This window comes from Zeus faber (assembly GCF_960531495.2).
Source record: "Zeus faber genome assembly, chromosome: 2".
Lineage (NCBI taxonomy): Eukaryota > Metazoa > Chordata > Actinopteri > Zeiformes > Zeidae > Zeus > Zeus faber.
The window spans coordinates 35,671,739-35,690,841 of record NC_137189.1 but is presented as its reverse complement, the minus strand read 5'-3'; the positions used below and the strand labels follow the sequence as shown (position 1 = coordinate 35,690,841).

General features: G+C 45.8%; 1 protein-coding gene across 1 annotated transcript; it reads left to right on the top strand.

Moving 5' to 3' along the window:
- The first annotated feature begins 841 nt into the window (after positions 1-841).
- On the top strand, positions 842-18,323 carry cep70 (centrosomal protein 70). Its single transcript, XM_080020668.1, has 16 exons — positions 842-1,117; positions 7,136-7,235; positions 7,626-7,749; positions 9,504-9,663; positions 10,527-10,702; positions 10,994-11,053; positions 11,894-11,996; positions 12,085-12,173; positions 13,008-13,082; positions 13,604-13,703; positions 14,173-14,325; positions 15,519-15,671; positions 16,073-16,241; positions 16,850-16,967; positions 17,650-17,729; positions 18,149-18,323. Exons 1-16 carry the CDS (start codon positions 1,109-1,111, stop codon positions 18,208-18,210), a joined length of 1,731 nt encoding a protein of 576 aa, XP_079876794.1. The 5' UTR covers positions 842-1,108; the 3' UTR covers positions 18,211-18,323.
- Positions 18,324-19,103: the final 780 nt, after the last annotated feature.

Sequence of the window (19,103 nt, the reverse complement as noted above, 5' to 3'; positions counted from 1 at the left end):
ACGACCTGGTCCTGGGAACGGAACTCGGTCGTAAAGTGAGGAGTACCTGTATTTATTTCATGTCAAAATGTCTGCTGAGGAAAGGGTCCATTTAGTGTGATCAAATTAAGAAGGGTAAGTGGAACAGCACGCCCGTAAACACAATCAATAAAAATGACATCTCTCAAACAATATAACCGGGTCCCATGTTCATATTGTCAAAGCAGAGAAAAAAAACCAATTTGGGGGCTTGTATACTTTTTACAAGTCTAAAGCAAAGACGGTTCCTTAAAATAAATTGGATAATGTATTATATAATTAATATATTATGATAATCTATCATACAACAAAAAAAAAAGTATCAGTATGATGAAAAATCGCCCAATTATAATAAAACAAACTCAACGGTAATAACAATTCTTAAGACGTGGAATCAATGCTGCATTCGAATACAACTCGGAAATCAGCCATTCAGTGTCGCTCGTAACCTGCAGGCTAAATGTGCCCCTTCTGTTCGCCCGTAATATATTTTCGTTTGTTGAGAATACGTGTGCTTTCTACGCGTAAAAAAAAACAAAAAAAACTTTTCATCGCCGTAAACCGTGTGTGTGTGTGTGTGTGTGTGTGCGTGCACGCCGCCCGGTTGCGGTGGCGGCAGATCAATTCGGGTTAGGGTTCCAACTTCGAACGTCGTGCTCCCCCCGCGGGTAGATCGCACATCTTCCGAGTTCCGTTGTTTTCGACGGAACGCAGCGCCGGGGCACCAAACGTCGCGCCGGCCAATCAGGGCGTCCGGTCGCCGGGAGCCGCCCCTGCGATTGCGCCGCGCCGCGTGACGTCGGCGGCGCCGTCGTGCGAAAGGCGGAAGTAAACGCGGCGGCGCCGAGTCGCCGTCGACGGGGACGTTCGCGGGGGGCAACCAGGAGCCCGGTCTGGAGCGCCTCGCCTTTTTTATTTTTTTTTTTTTTTTATGTCGGTCGGTTCCAACGACGTTGGTTTGTCCCTCGGCTGTTGTTGAAGGGGATTCGCGTCGATCCGCTCCTTGTTGGAGGCCCCGCTGCTGTGCGCGGAGGACGTGGATTCCCAGTGGGACTGCGGCTTCAAGTTTGTTCGCCGGTAGCTCTGAGCCATGGAGGATGTAAGTGCAAATCAAACGTAGCTGTGTAAATAGAATAGTTTTGTATGTGGTGGTGGGGGGGGGGGCAAAAAAAAGTACATTTAAGTGTGTACTTAAAGCAATAACACAGGTCAAGTATGCTAAAGTACAGCATCATTTAGGTTAGTATTTCAATGAACTTTTTAAAACGTGCACTTACACGACACTTGGCGTATGAGGGACTAGTACACTCAAGACGTGCTTCAAATCACCACGTGAAGTCAATAAAAAAAGAGTAAAAAATAAAAAATAGCCACTTCACGTATACAGGTTCTCCTCACTTCCGTTACTAGGACCAGGTCGTTAAGCGAATTGGTCGATAAGTGAGGACCCGTGTTATTTCACGGTAGGGCTCATTGCGGACGCTAGTGTAGTGAATACTGATAGACTGCGGGAACGAGACTGAGAACGGTGATGAGATGTTTACAGTGTATATAGTGTATATATAGTGTGTATATATAGTATATAAAGGGTATGAGATGAGATGCTTGACGCTGAAACAGCACGATATTTATTGTACGCAGAGCCCAATACAAGCTTGTCAGAGAGTTGGTCATAAGTCCAAATGGTCGTCACACAGATAGGTCATTAAGTGAGGAGTACCTGTACGCATTGAAGAAAAGTACAAATGGGTCGAATATACATTTGACACTCATTATATGCTAAAATAATAGTTATCTCTCTCTCTCTCTCTCTCTCTCTCTCTCTCTCTCTCTCTCTCTCTCTGTATATATATGTGTGTATATATATATGTGTGTGTGTGTGTATATATATATGTATGTGTATGTATATATATATATATATATATATATATATATATATATATATAAATAAGTGTGTGTGTGTGTGTGTGTATGTATAAGCGCACACACACACTTTCAGTCTTAAGAAAAAAAAATTGAAATTTCTTTCCCTTTGGAGTTGCATCCTTTATCATTGAATATGCTGTATGTTTTACTGTTCATATCCATTTTGCCGATAGCCCTGTGTACATGCAGTACTCCTACAGAATATGTATGCATACATGCACAATGTTCTGCTTTTACATTTTCGACTGTTGACAGTGACACAGATAATTACTGGTTTATTGTATATTGCGGCGTGTGACTTCATGGTGCGTTCAAAATCCTTGGCGTTTTCAGTAACGTACTGTGTCTGATGGACAACTTTTGTTTGGTTGAGCTTAAATAAAACACACGGTGAATGGTTTGTGTTATTGTACTTTGAACATGACTTCAAACCCTAGTTCGGATTTGTGAAACCTTGTTTCTATTTGTGAAAACAGGAAAAAGGTCGTTCTTACTGTTTGTCTGTTGTTGTTGTTTTCTTTCTTTCCTACACCAAACCACTTAATGCCTGGTCTAAAAAAAAACCAAAACGCATTACTTAGTAGTAGTAGTCTAATCTGGACTAGATTATAATGAGACGCCTATTTTTATAATTATTTTTCTGATGTGTTCAGCTGTAATGCCTCTGTATTTAACCCAATAAAGTATTGTGTAAAATTGGCAAATTAAGGTGTAAATTTTCAATTGAGAGAGCCTAAAATTACATAGTTTTTTCTTTTATTTTTATTGATTAAATGACAAAAAAATTCAGGTAGGTTTAGTGACCAGTTTTGGGGTCGTTACTCAAAAAATTAAGTAATGTGTTACTTTACTTATTTACTTCCTGTAGAAAATAATTTGTTACACTACTCGTTACATTGTTTTTGCGTCACTCCGTAACATGGCCTGAGATGCATTGTCACGTAATTGCCAGTTACCAATATAATGTGGCAGATGAGGGGGCGTGGTAAAACCACGTCTGCAAGCGTCAGGGCTGGCCTGGCTCCATAGTGGCGCAGCTGTACGGGGTGTGCCTGATCAGCCTCTTCGGGGCTGATGGGTCGAACCCGGCTGGGAGAGTTTTCATAGATGTTTGTACTGTATTTTCCAGTGGGGATCATGGAAGGACGCAGAAACGCCTGTGGACCAGATTGCGACCGGGAAAAACAGACTCTGATCATTCCTTTTTATTTTGTCTTCCGGTTTTGCCAGCAAGCCTTATTATTATTATTTATTATTAGTGGTGGTAGTAGTAAAACCCTGCCTGTTGCGCCAACACCAGCAGGCGATCACCAGAGAAGAAACGGACGCAACAGCAACAACCCTACTGCAGAAGCTGGATGACACCCGAAGGGCTAGGTGGACGGAAGTAGCGGAATCCATCGACTTCACCCACTCCAGCCGGAAGGCGTGACAGACCATCAACTTGCTCTCAGGGAGAAAAACAACACCTCGTAGGTGTCCAGTGACTGCAGATGCTATTGCTTCCCAGCTCCTGAAAAATGGTCGCTTCACTGATGCGGACAAAAACTTCGCACGACTGACATCGTGTGAGGTATCATCCCTCTCCAGAGCAGCCAGCGCTGATGCTAATCTCTCAGGAGACTTCACAGCAGCCGAGCTAAAGGCAGCAATTAAAAAAACTGAAGCTGGGCAAATCACCAGGTCGAGACAATATCCACCCAGAGTTTGTCATGCACCAAAGTGAAAGAACATCTCAATGGCTACGCACATTCTTCTCATCATGCTTCCGGAGGTCCAAGCTCTCGAAGACCTGGCGCCGTGCTTCCATCATAGCCTTGCCAAAGCCGAACAAACCCGCCGAAGACCCGAAGTCCTACAGGCCCATATCCCTGCTCTGTGTCCCGTACAAGATTCTGGAGAGGCTGATCCACAGCCGCATTGAGCCAGTGGTGGACCCTCAACTCCCACCGGAACAAGCCGGCTTCCGCAGAGGCAGGTCAACGGTGGACCAGGTAACGCTACTCACCCAGGACATCGAGGACAGCTTCCAAGATAATGAGAAAGCTGGAGTAGTATTCCTGGACCTGACAGCCGCTTATGACACCGTGTGGCACCGTGGACTACACCTGAAACTGTTGAGAACAATCCCGGACCGGCACATGGTGAGATTTATTATGGAGATGCTATCTAACCATAGCTTCATCCTACAAACCAGCGATGGCCAGACCAGCAGGCTCAGAAGGCTGAAGAACGGTGTCCCGCAAGGCTCTGTCCTCTCACCAATGTTATTTAACATCTATATTCACGACCTGCCAGACACAACATCCAAGAAGTACGGCTATGCGGACGACCTGGCCATCATGCTTCGATGCCCAACATGGAACACTATGGAAGAAGGCCTCAACCGAGACATGGGCATCCTGGCAGACTACCTCCAGAAGTGGCACCTTCAGCTCAGCATGGGCAAAACAATGTCTGCAGCTTACCACCTCTACAACCGGGAGGCAAGAAGGGAACTGGACGTGCATGTTGGCAACATCCGCCTGGAGTTCCAGCAAGCCCCCAAGTACCTCGGCGTATGCTTGGACCGGACGCTGTCCTACAAGCAGCACCTGGATGAAGTGAAGGCCAAGACAACCGCAAGGGTCTCGCTCATCCGCCGCCTTGCAGGCTCGACTTGGGGAGCTTCCCCCCAGACCCTACGCATATCCACGCAAGCCCTGGTCCTACCCGTAGCGGAATACTGTGCCCCTGCCTGGAGCAGAAGTCCACATGCGAACAAGGTGGATACTGTCATCAACAGCGCCCTCCGGATAGTAACTGGTTGTCTGAAACCCACCCCTGTGTCCTACCTGCCAGTCCTAGCTGGTATCGCCCCACCCAGTCTCCGACGGGAAGCAGCTACCCTCGCCCTGGCAAGGAAAGCCCAGAAGAACGACTGGCACATCCTACACAAAGCCACAACAACACCGGCACCACCATGCAGGCTCAAGTCTCGCCATCCCTACAACAAGGCAGCACAAGAGATGCTACAGTCGATCCCTGACGACTTGTCCAAGGACGCCTGGCTGGCAGCATCCTGGAGACAATCGTGGGAGTCAGCTGCGTCCTCCCGCATCCAACGATACATCCGGGACCCAGGAGGAGGTGTAAAAGGAGAAGACATGCCACGCCACCTATGGACCTCGCTGAACCGCCTGCGTACTGGCGTCGGGCGCTTCAAGTCCTCTCTAAAGAAGTGGGGCCTATCCGACAGTGCGTCATGCGAGTGTGGCGAACCTGAACAGACTGCTGAGCACATAATCACCAGCTGCCCCCTATACAGCCCACCCTCAGAAGCTGGCCTTTTTGACCTAGGACTGGAGACAAGTGCGTGGCTATATGACACTGAGTTGGCCATCTGATGATATACGAAAGAAGAAGAAGCCATGTTGGAACTCCACTGCCAGAATGCTTTCGTCTTTTTCATTAAATTAAAATTAATTGTATTATTATTATAAATAATAATAAGGCTCAGCCGGCAAAACCGTAAGATAAAATAAATGATCAGTCTGTTTTTCCCGGTCCCAACATATATATCCGACATATAACATATCCGACCAATCAGCTCTTAAGAGGCTGATCAGGCAAACTCCCTTCCAGCTGCGCCGCCATGGAGCCAGGCCATCCCTGATGCTTGCAGACGTGGCTTAATCACGCCCCCCTTGTCCGCCACAAACGTTAAACCTTACATATGCCCACATGTCAGCACAAATCCCCATCCTGCAAGACAAGTAACACGGGAGGTGGAGCGATTGTTGCGCAAGCGTGTGCTGAAAAGGCACGTTTGCGGATTTATGTTGTGTCCCCTCATCATCCAGACCAGCGCAGTGCCCGTTGAAAACATGGCCGTTCAGAACGGGGCCGCACTGAGGACGTTAGTGACTCAGTCGCAGAGCCGTGAAACCCTGCCCTGCTGCTGCACAGAGCTGCCCAGCTTGCTGTTCACTCGTTTATTCAAAGTTTATTAACATTACACGTGTCGCGTGTCCGAGTCGCAGCAAATTCAACACCGCACATCCTCAGGTCCCCAGCAGATCGGATGTCGAGATCTAAGGACAAACATGCAGAGATTCCTTCCTTTAGACTAGTGCATGTCCGGTTAAGATTCAAGGCTTTCTAAGACATTTGAATTTGCACACTTCAACAAAATGTCAATGATTCCGTCCTGTGTTCCACAATGGAAGATGAAACTGCAGGTTAAAGTCATACACCGGGGAAAGACACTCTTTGTGACTCAGTCGCAGAGCCCTGAAGCCCCGCCCCCTTGTGAATAGTTGTTTACTGAACTTTTATCAATATGACACGTGTCAGGTGTCGAAACTGCACCGAGTTTGACACTGCACGTCCTCGAGTCCCCAGCAATACCCCCGCCAAGTGTGAAGTAGATCGGATGACCCGTCGTCTAGATAATCGAAGGACATACGTTGCAGATAGACAGATTAAATTCTTCATCGTTAGATTAGATGTAGAACACGCAAGTAACGACATCATTGTTTGGTTTAGTAACTGTAATGTGATTACTGAGCTTAGGAACGGTTCAGCATTACGTCACTGTGTTAAAGACAAAAATGGACGAGGATGATGTCAGCATCGTGTGTGTGTGTGTGTGTGTGTGTGTGTGTGTGTGTGTGTGTGTGTGTGTGTGTGTGTGTGTGTGTGTGTGTGTGTGTGTGTGTGTGTGTGTGTGTGTGTGTGTGTGTGTGTGTGTGTGTGTGTGTGCGCGCCAGCCATGAGAACGCGCGCGCTGATGAGGCTTTGGTAACCTGATAGTTCGCTGGTTGGGGGCTCGGGACACCCTACCTGTGGTGGACAACACACACTTTAGGAAAAGGATCCTGCCGCAGTCACTGTGACCGTTCGCTGACGTCCGTCCACTCGATAGCGTAGGACTTTGGGGACGGAACATGGATGGCGAGGGGCAAAGTTGTGTCTTGCAGCCGAGAGACAAGACGTATGTTTATCTCTGGACCTACAGACAGTTTCAGGTAGACGTCAAATCTCGAGTTTCTCCACAGAGCTCACTTCTTCTCTTTCTCCTTTTCTTTTATGATCAATTTTTTTTTTTTTTCCTCTGGTCAAAGGGCGCCGCTCTGGATCTCTCCGAAGGTTACGCGCAGCCCGGCATTTGAAATGATTTCTCGATTCCTCTTTTCGCCCGTGTTTGCAGCAGGAGCAGGCGGAGTGGGACGGCGTGAACAATCTCCTCCAGAACCACGGCTTCAAACCGGTGCACTTTGCCGATCCCGTGGAGAATAAAAACCTCTCAGGTAGAGACGCCAGGTCGCGCGCATCTTGACGAAGCGGTTGTAAACACTCGTTCTGTGTCAAGCCTCCGAATCCAATAGACTGAGAACGTTTAGGCACCGGGGAGAACGGGGACTGAAGCGGTGGATTGGTCGCGTTTCATTTGAAAAGTTGTTTGTAAAGATTAAATGTAGGAATCAAAGAAAGAACGTGAAAGCAGAAGTGAAAAGTAAATTTTATTTTATTTTTGTCTGTTATTCACAAAAATTTGACAGCGTATATATGTTATTATGTGCAAGGGGAGGCAACTTTTAGTTTTTTAGTAAAATACTGATAGATATACTAATCGTATATGGATAGTAGTTGCATGCTGGAGTACCGCGACTTGTGTTTCTTCCTCGCCACGCCCTCAGACCTGGTCCTGCTGGACAAGAAGGCGGCGTGGGAGGTCCGGGCGTCGCTGCGGACGATGCTGGCGGATTCGGACCGGAGAGAGGCCCTCATTCAGGAGCTGCTCCACTCCAACGCCCTGCACAAGTAAAGCAGTCTCGTGTGTGTGTGTGTGTGTGTGTGTGTGTGTGTGTGTGTGTGTGTGTGTGTGTGTGTGTGTGTGTGTGTGTGTGTGTGTGTGTGTGTGTGTGTGTGTGTGTGTGTGTGTGTGTGTGTGTGTGTGTGTGTGGAACCTGGACTGGTCGACTTGAAATCTTTAAATACGGATTTTTCATGGTATTGCAGAAACGCCGTACTTGAGTTCCCTCGTCTCAATTCCCACCTGGTTTAATATTATACAAACACCACACACGTCACACTGGTGTGGGACAAAAGAAAGGTCACAATCAAGACATTTTAGTTCACGAGTCGTCTTCAAACAAATGATTGCGATGAACTATTATTTGTCTTTTTTGTTCATTTTAAGCCGGTATCATAATACACCAAATCTGTGTTGTACTTGTTGCAACGTTGCTGCCACAGCATTTCCAACATGAGCTTGGGATTTCCTTCCAATCAATTTGGATGGACATCCAAATTGATTGTAGAATCTTAACGATATTTACAATGATTGCAACCGGCTCCGATAATTGCAATCGGGCATTTATTACGTAATTGTAATTGACGTAATCGGAGAAGAGCCACAAGAGACACAAAACAATTTTTTTTTTCATGTTTTACCACAGACAAACGCATGAGATATTATCCCAAACAAAAGTAATTTATTGCATGTTGATCGCTACCCCAAATGGTCAAATCCAAAAGTCCTTTTATTGGAAAATGGATCTGAGCCCCCCCCCCCGTGCGCGCGCACACACACACACACACACACACACACACACACACACACACACACACACACACACACACACACACACACACACACACACACACATCCCGCATTCAATAATGCAGGAGCTGCGTTTCGCCGACCACCTGTCCTTCCCCGCAGCCCAGCTGTCTTAACATTGCGTATTAGCGACAGTCCCCAAATGTCCTTCACAGCTGTCTGTGGGGCTCCACCACCCGCTGTGTAAGACAATACAACTACACCTTTATGAAACGTGACAACCTGGGTAACTTTGTGTCGCTCTGCACTTCTGTTTTTGTTTGAGTTTAGTTGGCGTCCAGTTATTTCTGTATATCTCCCAGCCCATTATATCTTCCATAAAATAAATAAAAAAATAAATAGAAGCCTGCTTGCTTGTATGAAATCGTAATTTATTTACCGTTTTCTCCGAGACATGTCAAGGTGAACATTAACAAAGGCTTACGTGCAATAAAGTTCACTTCACTGAGAATAAACATTGTAGCGCTGGGATTGTTACTTTTGTCCATGAAATTGAACTATATACATTACATATTACATTATTAGCTATTGACCATGTAGATGTCAACACTGTCTGGGATTTTGGGGTTCACCAGCATGTAATGTTTTCAATACAGTCCTGCTTTTCTCTGAATACCGTTTTGCATCTGTACAGAGGGAAATACCAATGAGTTGAAAAGTGACTCATATTTTGGTTTATTTTAAAGAAACACAATGACCAATGTGATCGTGACTGCCTGCATGCTGTGGCAAGCACACTTCAGGTCTGTTTTGTACATTGAGGGGGAATTTGGTTTGCAGCAAAAAGCCACAATAGCACAAACGAGAACAGCAGGACATGCCACCCTAGTGGGAGCTGTAGTCTAGTCATTTCTGGAGCTTCCTCGTCTCTGTCGTTCAGACGGCCTATCCCCCTTTTGGAACGAACTAACAAACAAAAAAATAAACGTTAGCTGTGTTTTTTTCCTTCCAGAGACAAGTCACAGGAGCTATTGGGCCAGGCGGCCCACCACTCCCAGCGGGCGGCCGAGCTGGAGGGCTTGCTGGGAGGCTTGAAGGCCAAGGTGCAGGACCTGGAGGACCGCTTCCTGGCAAACGCCGCCCAGCATCACCAAGTCCAGGAGGATGCACGGGTATGTCCAGAGCCACGGCGGGACGGGAGATCCTGAGGGAGGCGCGTGGTGGTGTCGTGACTTTGACGGGAACACTTTCCTTCTGGACGTAGATGTTTAAGGGTGCATTCACATCTAGTTCATTTGGAGCATTTGTTCCAATTCCTGTAGCATTCACCCGCCCTGGATCGGTGAGTTTGGGCGTTAGTGAACGCAGCAATCGCACTGTGACCAAATCAATCGCAATGGGACTGCCTGGTGCGTTGTTCTAATTATGTCAAAGCTCACAGCAGCAGGTATGCACCAAGTCTGCTTATAACATGCGATTTTGCGCTTTAAAAGTTGTTTAAATAAATAATCCATACAAAGAGAATGTTGTTCACCGTTATTTCGATGGGCTCAGACCTTTGGGTTAATGGTTTGGACCAGGCGCAATATATTGCGTTACATTGGCTATACACATCGATTTGTCATTTATCAAACACAGTTTAAGGCTGTATAAATAAAGTACATGATCAATTCCTGTTTAAAAACTATTTAGCATATTTTTACTTCTACATTCACACAGATATTGTGATGAATTGTCGATGACTTTGATGCAATATATTGTGCATCACAGAATCGCCTGTATCATGATACCATTTCTTTTTTCTTTTCCCCCAAAAGACCTGCAGGCTAGATACACACACACACACACACACGCCTGCCGTGACCTGCAACCACTAGAGGGAGCGCTAGTCTATCGTAACATAGCCTTATACCATTGTTATTGTGGGAAATGTATCATGAGTCACCTGGTGATTCCCACCTTCTACTTAGCGCAGCAGAGCCTCGCCAGGCGCCCTTCAGTGTACGATTCTTTTTGTTTTCTGAATGTCTTGTAGAGCCGCTGTGCGTCTCTGGAGCTGAAGCTGTCTCAGGAGAGCGAGGCGGCCGAGCAGCTCCAGAAAAAACTGTGTTTCGCAGTCCGGGAAGAGGAGACGCGCGTTGCCCGGCAGACCCGGACTTTCCAACAGATCCACCAGAGATCGGCTCGCCCAGACTCTCCTGTGGACCTGCAGTAAGACTACACCTGTGGGCTTTACACAATCTTCACGCGGGGGAAAATAAACTATTTTTAATTTGTAAACCCAGGAGAATTCCCGTGAGAGGGAGAGACGGCAACTCCCCAGGGTCAACTGCAAAAACTAGCTTAAAACAATCTAAATGAGACTCATGGGACTTCTATTGCTTTTACCTTTTTTTTTTTTTTTTTTTTTTTTTTCACGAGCGCCCTCCCTCCATCCTGAAAACTTTATTTGGTACCACAGTGATGTCACTTTTTTTCCATTGTCCTTTTTTTGGCTCTCAGAGTGCTGGACGTGATAGACTTCTATGAGTCACAAATGGCTGAGATGCGCGATGAAATGAGGTATGATTTTTCCATGTTTACTGATTATTGATATAGAATTTAAGTCAGTTAATTCCCTGACCGCATAAAGAATAGAAGCTGTGGAAAGAGAGCATTTAACTTAGCGTGCAACACACACCGCAAGCGCATGGTCTGGTTGTTGCTATGTTCCAGTGGAAGTAATACATCGACTCCACCAGGGGGCAGTAGAGGACAAATTTGATCTGGTTTGTGGAATGACATCCGCAATGGAAATGAGCAACAAGTCAAGGGTTGAGGAATGGGTCATCTTGTACTTATTGTACCAGAGAAAAATAAAATAATAGAGTAGATCATCCTCGGACAAGAGACTGGGGAATTTCTTGTTGTCCACTATTATTTTACACACTAGCGAGTGTCACGTTCGACCAGTGATTCCCAACTTGGAATGCCAGACCCCACAGGGGGTCTCCAGCAATTGCAACAATTTGAGGCATTTTGAGGTGGTGACGCTTAACTTTACAGGTCGATCCAAGCTCCTGCGCTGGATTTCCCTCCCAATTTTGCTCACGGCACTCAGAAACAATTGATTAGACGGATCAATTTGTTTTTCCACTTCATTTTTTTTATCAACCTCTTCAAAATAGACTTGACGGTACGTGAGGCTGCAGTGTGCCTAGGAGATCGATTATTTACAGATTTGCATGTTTTGTCAGACAAGTGTTGGATCACTGCTTCACTTTAATTCAGCCATGATGGGATGTTGTAGAATGGAAGGTGAGAGACAAAGAGAGGCACCTGTGTTGTTTGTCTTTCTTTCCATGTTTCATGTGAATCTGTCAAGAATTACCCTCCTTTGAACCTAAATCCCTGTTCCCCGAGATCCCTCAAAGAAAACCTGGAAGCATCTGGAGAGAACGCTCTGCCACTGAGCGGTAAGAGGGCGTCCAACAACACAGCTCTCCCCCTCAAAGGCGCCTTGAAGGTAAACCCAACCACCTCCGGTTCAAATGTTTTTAAACGGTCGTCCGTGTTTCAGACCGCAGCGTGTTCTGAAAGGTGCTTCTCTTCAGTCGTACCGGGAGCAGCTGAATAAGAGCAAAGCGCAGGAGGAGGAACTGAAGAGCAAGGTGCAGAAGCTCAAACAGGAGTTGGAGATGAGGTCTGTATTTGTGTGTTACGCGCGTGTAAAAATCGCTCCAATCTCACAAGGTTGTTGTAAAAATGTGGTGGAGATGATGATTAAAAAAAAAAAAAAAAGTGTCCATCAATATTTTGACAAATATATTTTTGTGTTGATATGATTACTGAGAAAAATCCATGAGGGTGTCACAGACGAACATCAAATCCCTGTGCTGGGAAATAACAGATTATCCCCAAAAAGCATTTATTCCAAAAGCCTGCAAAATATCTGTTCCTCCAGAGGAGAGGGACTTGGGTCTCTCTGTAGTCCACTCTACCTCCCTATACTCTGTAGGGAACTGATGAGGGAGTTCGGTGTCGTCTATGTATCTCGACTAAATTCAATGATTTGATTGTGTGATTCGACATTTTATCCATTATTTGAATTTATACCTTTTTAATAAGTGTCAATATGTGACTGCAGTGTACAAAATGTACAAAAATAAAAATGAGGACATGCATTATTCGATTAAGTCACCAGAACAGCAACGGTCCACCGACGGAAGGACACGCATACCTCCTCAAGTTCACCCAACTCAACGTCTACGCCATAGCATCCAGCAACACACGCCTCCTTGTGCGCTTACTCATCAGCTGTATTAAAAAGCATCGGTAGGAAAGAATATACCGAGAGTGGAGGTCTGGTGATCCGCCATCAAATCTAATTTTCAGGTTGTTGTGTATTTTATTTTTTAAGAAAATGCCCATCGTTTCATCCCAAAAAAAAAAAAAAGGTATCTAAAGGCTGCTTTTACGCTTACTTTGCAAATATAGCTTTTCTTCTTAAACTGGGGACTGCCTTTCCTTTCCACAGGCCTACAGTGAAGGAGCTGAAGACCTACAAACACCAGCTCCGCCGCATGGACAGGATCAAGCAGAACACCTCACGGTAGGAGAGGCAGGCTTTTGAGGAATCGGGAGACATTTTCAAACAAACACTCCGATTGGCATTTTATCCTTTTTTTTTTTTTTTTGTTTAATTTTTTTGTATATATATTTTTTTAAACTGGTTTGTTTGCTGCTTCATTTTAAATCCATGTCAGTTTAGGGTCAAGCAGGTGGTTTGTTTACATTCCTTCCCATTCCTCTACCATGTTGACAAAAAGCCCACACTGTACATGGTACTCTTTGGTCAAAGTTGTTTTTTTGTTTTTTTTTTTGGACCTCTCCCATACCCACACAGTACTGCAACTATGATACTTGACGGACACAGGAGATGAAGTGAAAGGTGATTTGTTTTTGAGTAGGATTGAGGCGTCATGCAGAGAGAAAGCAACGCAGGGATTAAGACAGAGTTATTCAACTCCATGAGTCTTGCGCTAAGGACACCTAGCCCAAAGTAGGCGTGGTTTCTGTCCAGTTGGAGGCGCGCTGCTCTACTTTAATATTCCTTGTCTGGAAATCTTGCAGGTCACCCGGCGGAGGCGAGAGAACCGAAATGACCTCTCGGGACGCGGGGAAGTGCAGCCAACAAGTCCCTGAAACCGTGTTGTCTTCACAGTACCGGCGTGTAAGATCAGTGTTGCTCGACAAGATGTCCGACTCATTTTGTTTGTGTGTGTGTGTGTGTGTGTGTGTGTGTGTGTGTGTGTGTGTGTGTGTGTGTGTGTGTGTGTGTGTGTGTGTGTGTGTGTGTGTGTGTGTGTGTGTGTGTCACCTCTGGTAATTTGAAAATGGTTTCAAAACTTCTGGATTTCCTACATATCTATCATTTATCACAAAGTCGTACAGTAGTGCACATGAAAAGGGTATAAGCTGGGTTATGGCTTAACGCGTTCTCATACACCCACAAAAAAATCCAATGTTTAAAAAAAAAAATAATAATAATTGGAAAGAAGTTTGAGATGTGCAGCATTTTCAAATCTCGCGTGTGCGTGTTGTCTGAAGCTCAGTGTGTGGCTCCTATAGGTTACTGCTTGTATAAGACATGAGCTTTTATTTCTGTTAACCTCCCTTCCACTCCCTTCTGGGACTTCCAGCTGCTGAATGAGATGGGGTCCCTCCTGATGGCCCCGTGGGCTCCGGTGCCCCTGCGCAGGCAGAAACCGGGCCCCGACGCCTCGGAGCCGGTGGAGTTCTGCGAACTTCTCCCTGCGCTGGAGACATGGAACAAGCAGCTCGGAATGCTGAAGGTGAAGGGTTTTGGGCAAACTATACAAAGAGCTGACCTCAACCTCACCGTTTTTTGGAATTAACCACGGTGGCACCATTTGGCTTTGAGCTTCTCTGAAAAACAATCTACGTAACTTTTTGTTTTGTTTGTATGTGACCTTGCTTAAAATGCATTTTTTCCAATATGAAATAATCTCGAGCGCCGTGGGTGCTTGTTATTCTGTCCACTAAATGTGGCTGTATGTCGTATCCATCCTAGAGTGGCGGCTACTAAAAAGCGCAGACGGTGGACGACTTAGTCACACAGCGACTCTAACATGTAAAGCTGGGTTTATACTTGCCCCAAGCATGGGAGCACGAGGGAGCATGTGGTGCAAATGACATCATCAGGGGTGGTGCCTAATCCCTTCTTGGGGCCGCTTCTCTGTAATGGCCGCCGTTCGAGCCCCTACATACCGCAGACATCAAGAGTTTCTCTGAAGGCGGCCTCGCTGCTGGTGCTCGCCGCGGGGAAAGGGCAGGCGAGTGAGACATTGTCAGTCAATACATCCAGCATACATTTCGTGGGTGGAGGTGATAAGAGTGGTCGTCCTAACGCTTCTTTCGGCCCGAAGGACTTGGAACCAGCGCGTGGAACCAGGTGTGTGTGTGTGTGTGTGTGTGTGCGTGCGTGCGTGCGTGCTTCGGTGCCCAAGCAAAGGGTTGGCCCCTGTCCAAGGAGCGGTTGGCTCATTGGCTGGTGGAAGCCATAGACTTGGCCTATAGGAGCCTGTCATTAGAGGCTCCTCAGGGCCTATGCACAGACTCCACCAGGGGAGTGTCCTTCTCTGGGGCCCTCTTCAGGGCGGAGAGGTGGAGGACGATATGTCAGGCAGCTCTTGGGAGCTCCACTCACACGTCATTACGTGAACCCCCCCTCGAGTGATCACCATACTATCGCGCAATGGTATACGGCCCCGGGAGTATTAGATCGCAAATTCCGGCAAAAAGGAACGTCTAGGTTGCGTAGGCAACCACGTTTTCCTGAGGAAGGACCACATCTATCATTGCGCTGCCATACAGTGCCCTTCTGAGGTGCTCAGCAGCGGAGAGAGGCGGAAGTCGAGCAGCAATATATACCCGCGGGGGGCGCGAGAAGCCTGCAACGTGTTTGTTTGTTTTTTGTTATTTTTACAATGATACCACCTTAGTTTCACACATTACTGCTTTGCAGGACCTGCATGGTGCCCTCAGCAAGTTGACCCAGAGACTGATTCCCTGGCAGCCCTCCCACAGCACTCGTGGCCCCGGGGAACCTGTCCGGGTGGACGAGCTCATGCTAATGGTGGACACCCTGCTGGAAGAGACCTCGATCGAAGACGAGAAGGTAGTGTTCACGGTCATTCCCAGGAGTCCAAAACACTGACCAGTGTTCTCATGGGTCATCGGCCGAGTCCATGTGGTGCTCGTGGGTAACTGTCTGCTCATTCATTGCCCTAAAAGTACATCAGGTTGGTGTCTGTTAAATTTGGGAAAACTCATATCTGGCTTGACCGGCATTGAGCTCCATGCTGGGTGTAATGTTCAATGTAGAGGATGCTACAATACCGTTCTTACAAAACCAAAACAATACTAACGACGCTCAAATGTGTCTTTGATGGTATTATCTTTTTTCTTCTCAATGAAAGTCATTATTCAGAACAAGAGGGAAACAGAACGGGGAAGAGTTCCCCAGCTCGTCAAGCGTTCTCTGCAGTTGGTCCAACGTGTTTGGTCGTTTGTTGTCAGGTGCTCCGAAGCCCCACCCGACACACGCTGGAGTCCATGGTGTCCCACTTCCAGAAGCTGTTTGACGTGCGCTCCCTGAGGGGCGTGTACCCGCGCATGAACGAGGTCTACACCAAGCTGGGAGAGATGGCCAACGCCATGAGGAACCTCCGGGACATTCTGGGCCTCGGTAAGTTGGATTTCAAGCTCAGCGTCCCGTCCCGTCCGTTCAATGAAGGAGGGCGGCTCGCATGGCCATTACATCCTATGTAGTGCGTGTGTGTGTGTTGCGGTTGCATTCACGCCTGTGCTGTTTGGGCTGACTCATCACACTTCTCTAACATAAGACGTGCGCTTCCAAATAGGAGGAGCGGTAAAATGGTTGACCAGTTGTTTGCAAGACTGTCCATTATTTGTTTAACATAAAGTTACATTAAAAAAAAAAAAATCCTATAAAACTGAAGACTGTACAAACTTGAGCCTTTCAGCTGTAACCTGTATCATGTAGAGCATGGCTGTAGTGCATTTGTTCTAAATAAGTATTGTTTTTCCACAATATTTACTCATTAACCTTACCTCAAGTACGTTTTTGTTAAAGTCAATCTTTCTTTAAAATATGCCTTTTTGAATAGCATAAATAGAAAATAAGACTTTTGTATAACCCTATTCCACGGGGGCGGGGGAGGGGGAGTATAAAGATGGTTTTGGTGTCACTGTTGTGATCCTTATGTAGTTTCCTCCAGAATTCATGAGATGAGCGTACCAAATCTCTCGCTGTTTCTCACGTTCTTTGTCAAGATGACAGAGCCGTTCCAAGTGCGGTGGTGAACAGAGTTGCCCATGTCGCGTCGTCCTCTACTGGAGAAGCTTCGAGGCTGCAGTACCACAACCTGCTGGCAGAGGGAGACATTGACAGGTACAACTGTAGCATCCGTCAGACCCAACTGAACCGTTGAATTTCAATTCAAAATGGACTGAACAACCGCAACACAGGTTGAAAGTTGATGTCGATTTATTTTATTTTTTTTTAATTATAAGTGAAATCCTGATTCTGAATTAAACATTAAATCCTAATGCAAATACTACTTTTCAATCTGTTAATGGTCACATCCACGTTTTACTGTTTGTACTTTTTAGTTGGCTGTCCGTAACACAATAGCTCAGCCTTTTAGTTTAATAGTTTGTCATATAGTCCACTGAAATGTCAGAACGGCCGTGAAACGTGTAGGTCGTTAAGTGAGGAGTACCTGTGTTAAATTGCGATGTCGGTCTGAAATCAGTCAGTGGTTTCAGCCCTAATCATGACACCAGATTGGAGGACTGGTGAGCTCTCAGAGCTGAACCTGATCACTGGAATGAAGAGTCTCACATTGCTTCATGATTTGAACTCGTGTTTATTATCTGTACAGTTCATATCGCCCGTGTAACTATCATTTCTCAAGTCTCTCCTGGGAAATGGCTTTTAATCCAAATGAGAGACTGATCAGCTTATTAACTTTAGTTTGTGTTTGCAAGTTTTTAAAAGTGTGCTACATGGTCAGTGGTTCTATACGTTTTGCTCTGTAACGATCCTTCTCTCCGCCTTTTTAATTTTTCAGCATCATTGTGAAGGTGAAGGAACACAACGAATTCTTTCCAGCTTTCCACGCTCTGGCCACGGACTTGATGCAAACTTTAGGCAAGTGTAACAATCTGCGTGGGGGGGGGGAACTACAGAGGCCAGAGTCATGCAGACGTTACTGTGTAATCCTTCTATTTCACCGTTGTGTTTGTCTATGATTTAAAAAGATTGCAGCAGCAACAAGGGAGAGAAAATGAGCGGTTGTTGCTGCAAGCCAAATAAAAATTAGGCAACTTTCATGGCCGCGGTGATTTTACACGAGTTCTTTGACTTCGTAGCATTCATTTCAAATGTGCTTTGTCCATCAATTTTAACCGATAAATGACTTATCTTATAAAAGACGCTAATCAATTTATCTTGAACATGAATTTACAAAATTACATTGAAAAGATTTTACCGCAGATCTCCAGAGGGGCTGCGTTTGAAACTGGGGTGAGGAACGAGTCTCACCTCGGCTTTTCGTTTCCTCTTTTCAGGGGTGAACCGTCTGGACGACATCCTGCCCGCCCTGAGGTCAGTGACGCGCTGGACACACTGATCTGCGGTGGCATTGTCGCCTCAGATTTATCAGTGTATTATGTTTTGTCACGTTATGGTGAGTTGTGTGATTTGGGCTTTTTATTAAAAATAAAAAATAAATTAAGAACTGAACTTGTTTTTTTGTTTTTTTTGTTTGTTTTTTTTAACTTGAGGGTTCATTGAAAAGAAATACAAATGGGCTCTGGTGTACAAAGTTACTGTTGGATTTCTAGCAGAACGATAAACATGACGCTTTTTTCCCCGTCGCTGTGGGACAATCTTGGCACCCTCTTCTATGCAGAGCTGATTTGAACCCGGTAGAGATGCTGTGGCAGGACCTGCAACGAGCAGGCCAAGCTCGAAAACATCTCAATTAAAGCAGTTCTGCAAAGGTTAAGACTGATGTCAAATTCTAAGAGCGTTTGGCTGCTGAGGTGATGTGAGCAAATGAGCAATTATTATGTTTAAGGAGGCAATTACTCTCTCCCACTGGTGATACGGGTGTTTGATTTCTGTTAAATTAATAAGAAAAGAAAAAGCAGGTTATGTGTTTATCATGATCCTTTTGTCTAAAGATCTGAAACAAGTCACTGACTGGTATGGAGTGATAGTGGTGAGCAGTATGGGGGCAAATACTATTTACTGCACTGTAACTAAGTAGTGGATTTCATTGTCTGGAACAAAACAACACAGATATGACAAGTGGAGACTGAACACACAGAAACCATGGACACTGTTGGAACTAAAAATTATATTTCACATAAAACATTACTGGACACAAGACGACCATCCTGAAGTGAAGACAATTTTTTTTTTTTCATCCTCTTCACATGAATGCGGCGCTGGGGGGGGAGGAGGGGGTGCTGTTAACTTTAAAGTGGCAAATCTCACAACAGAAACCTGGGAGGTATT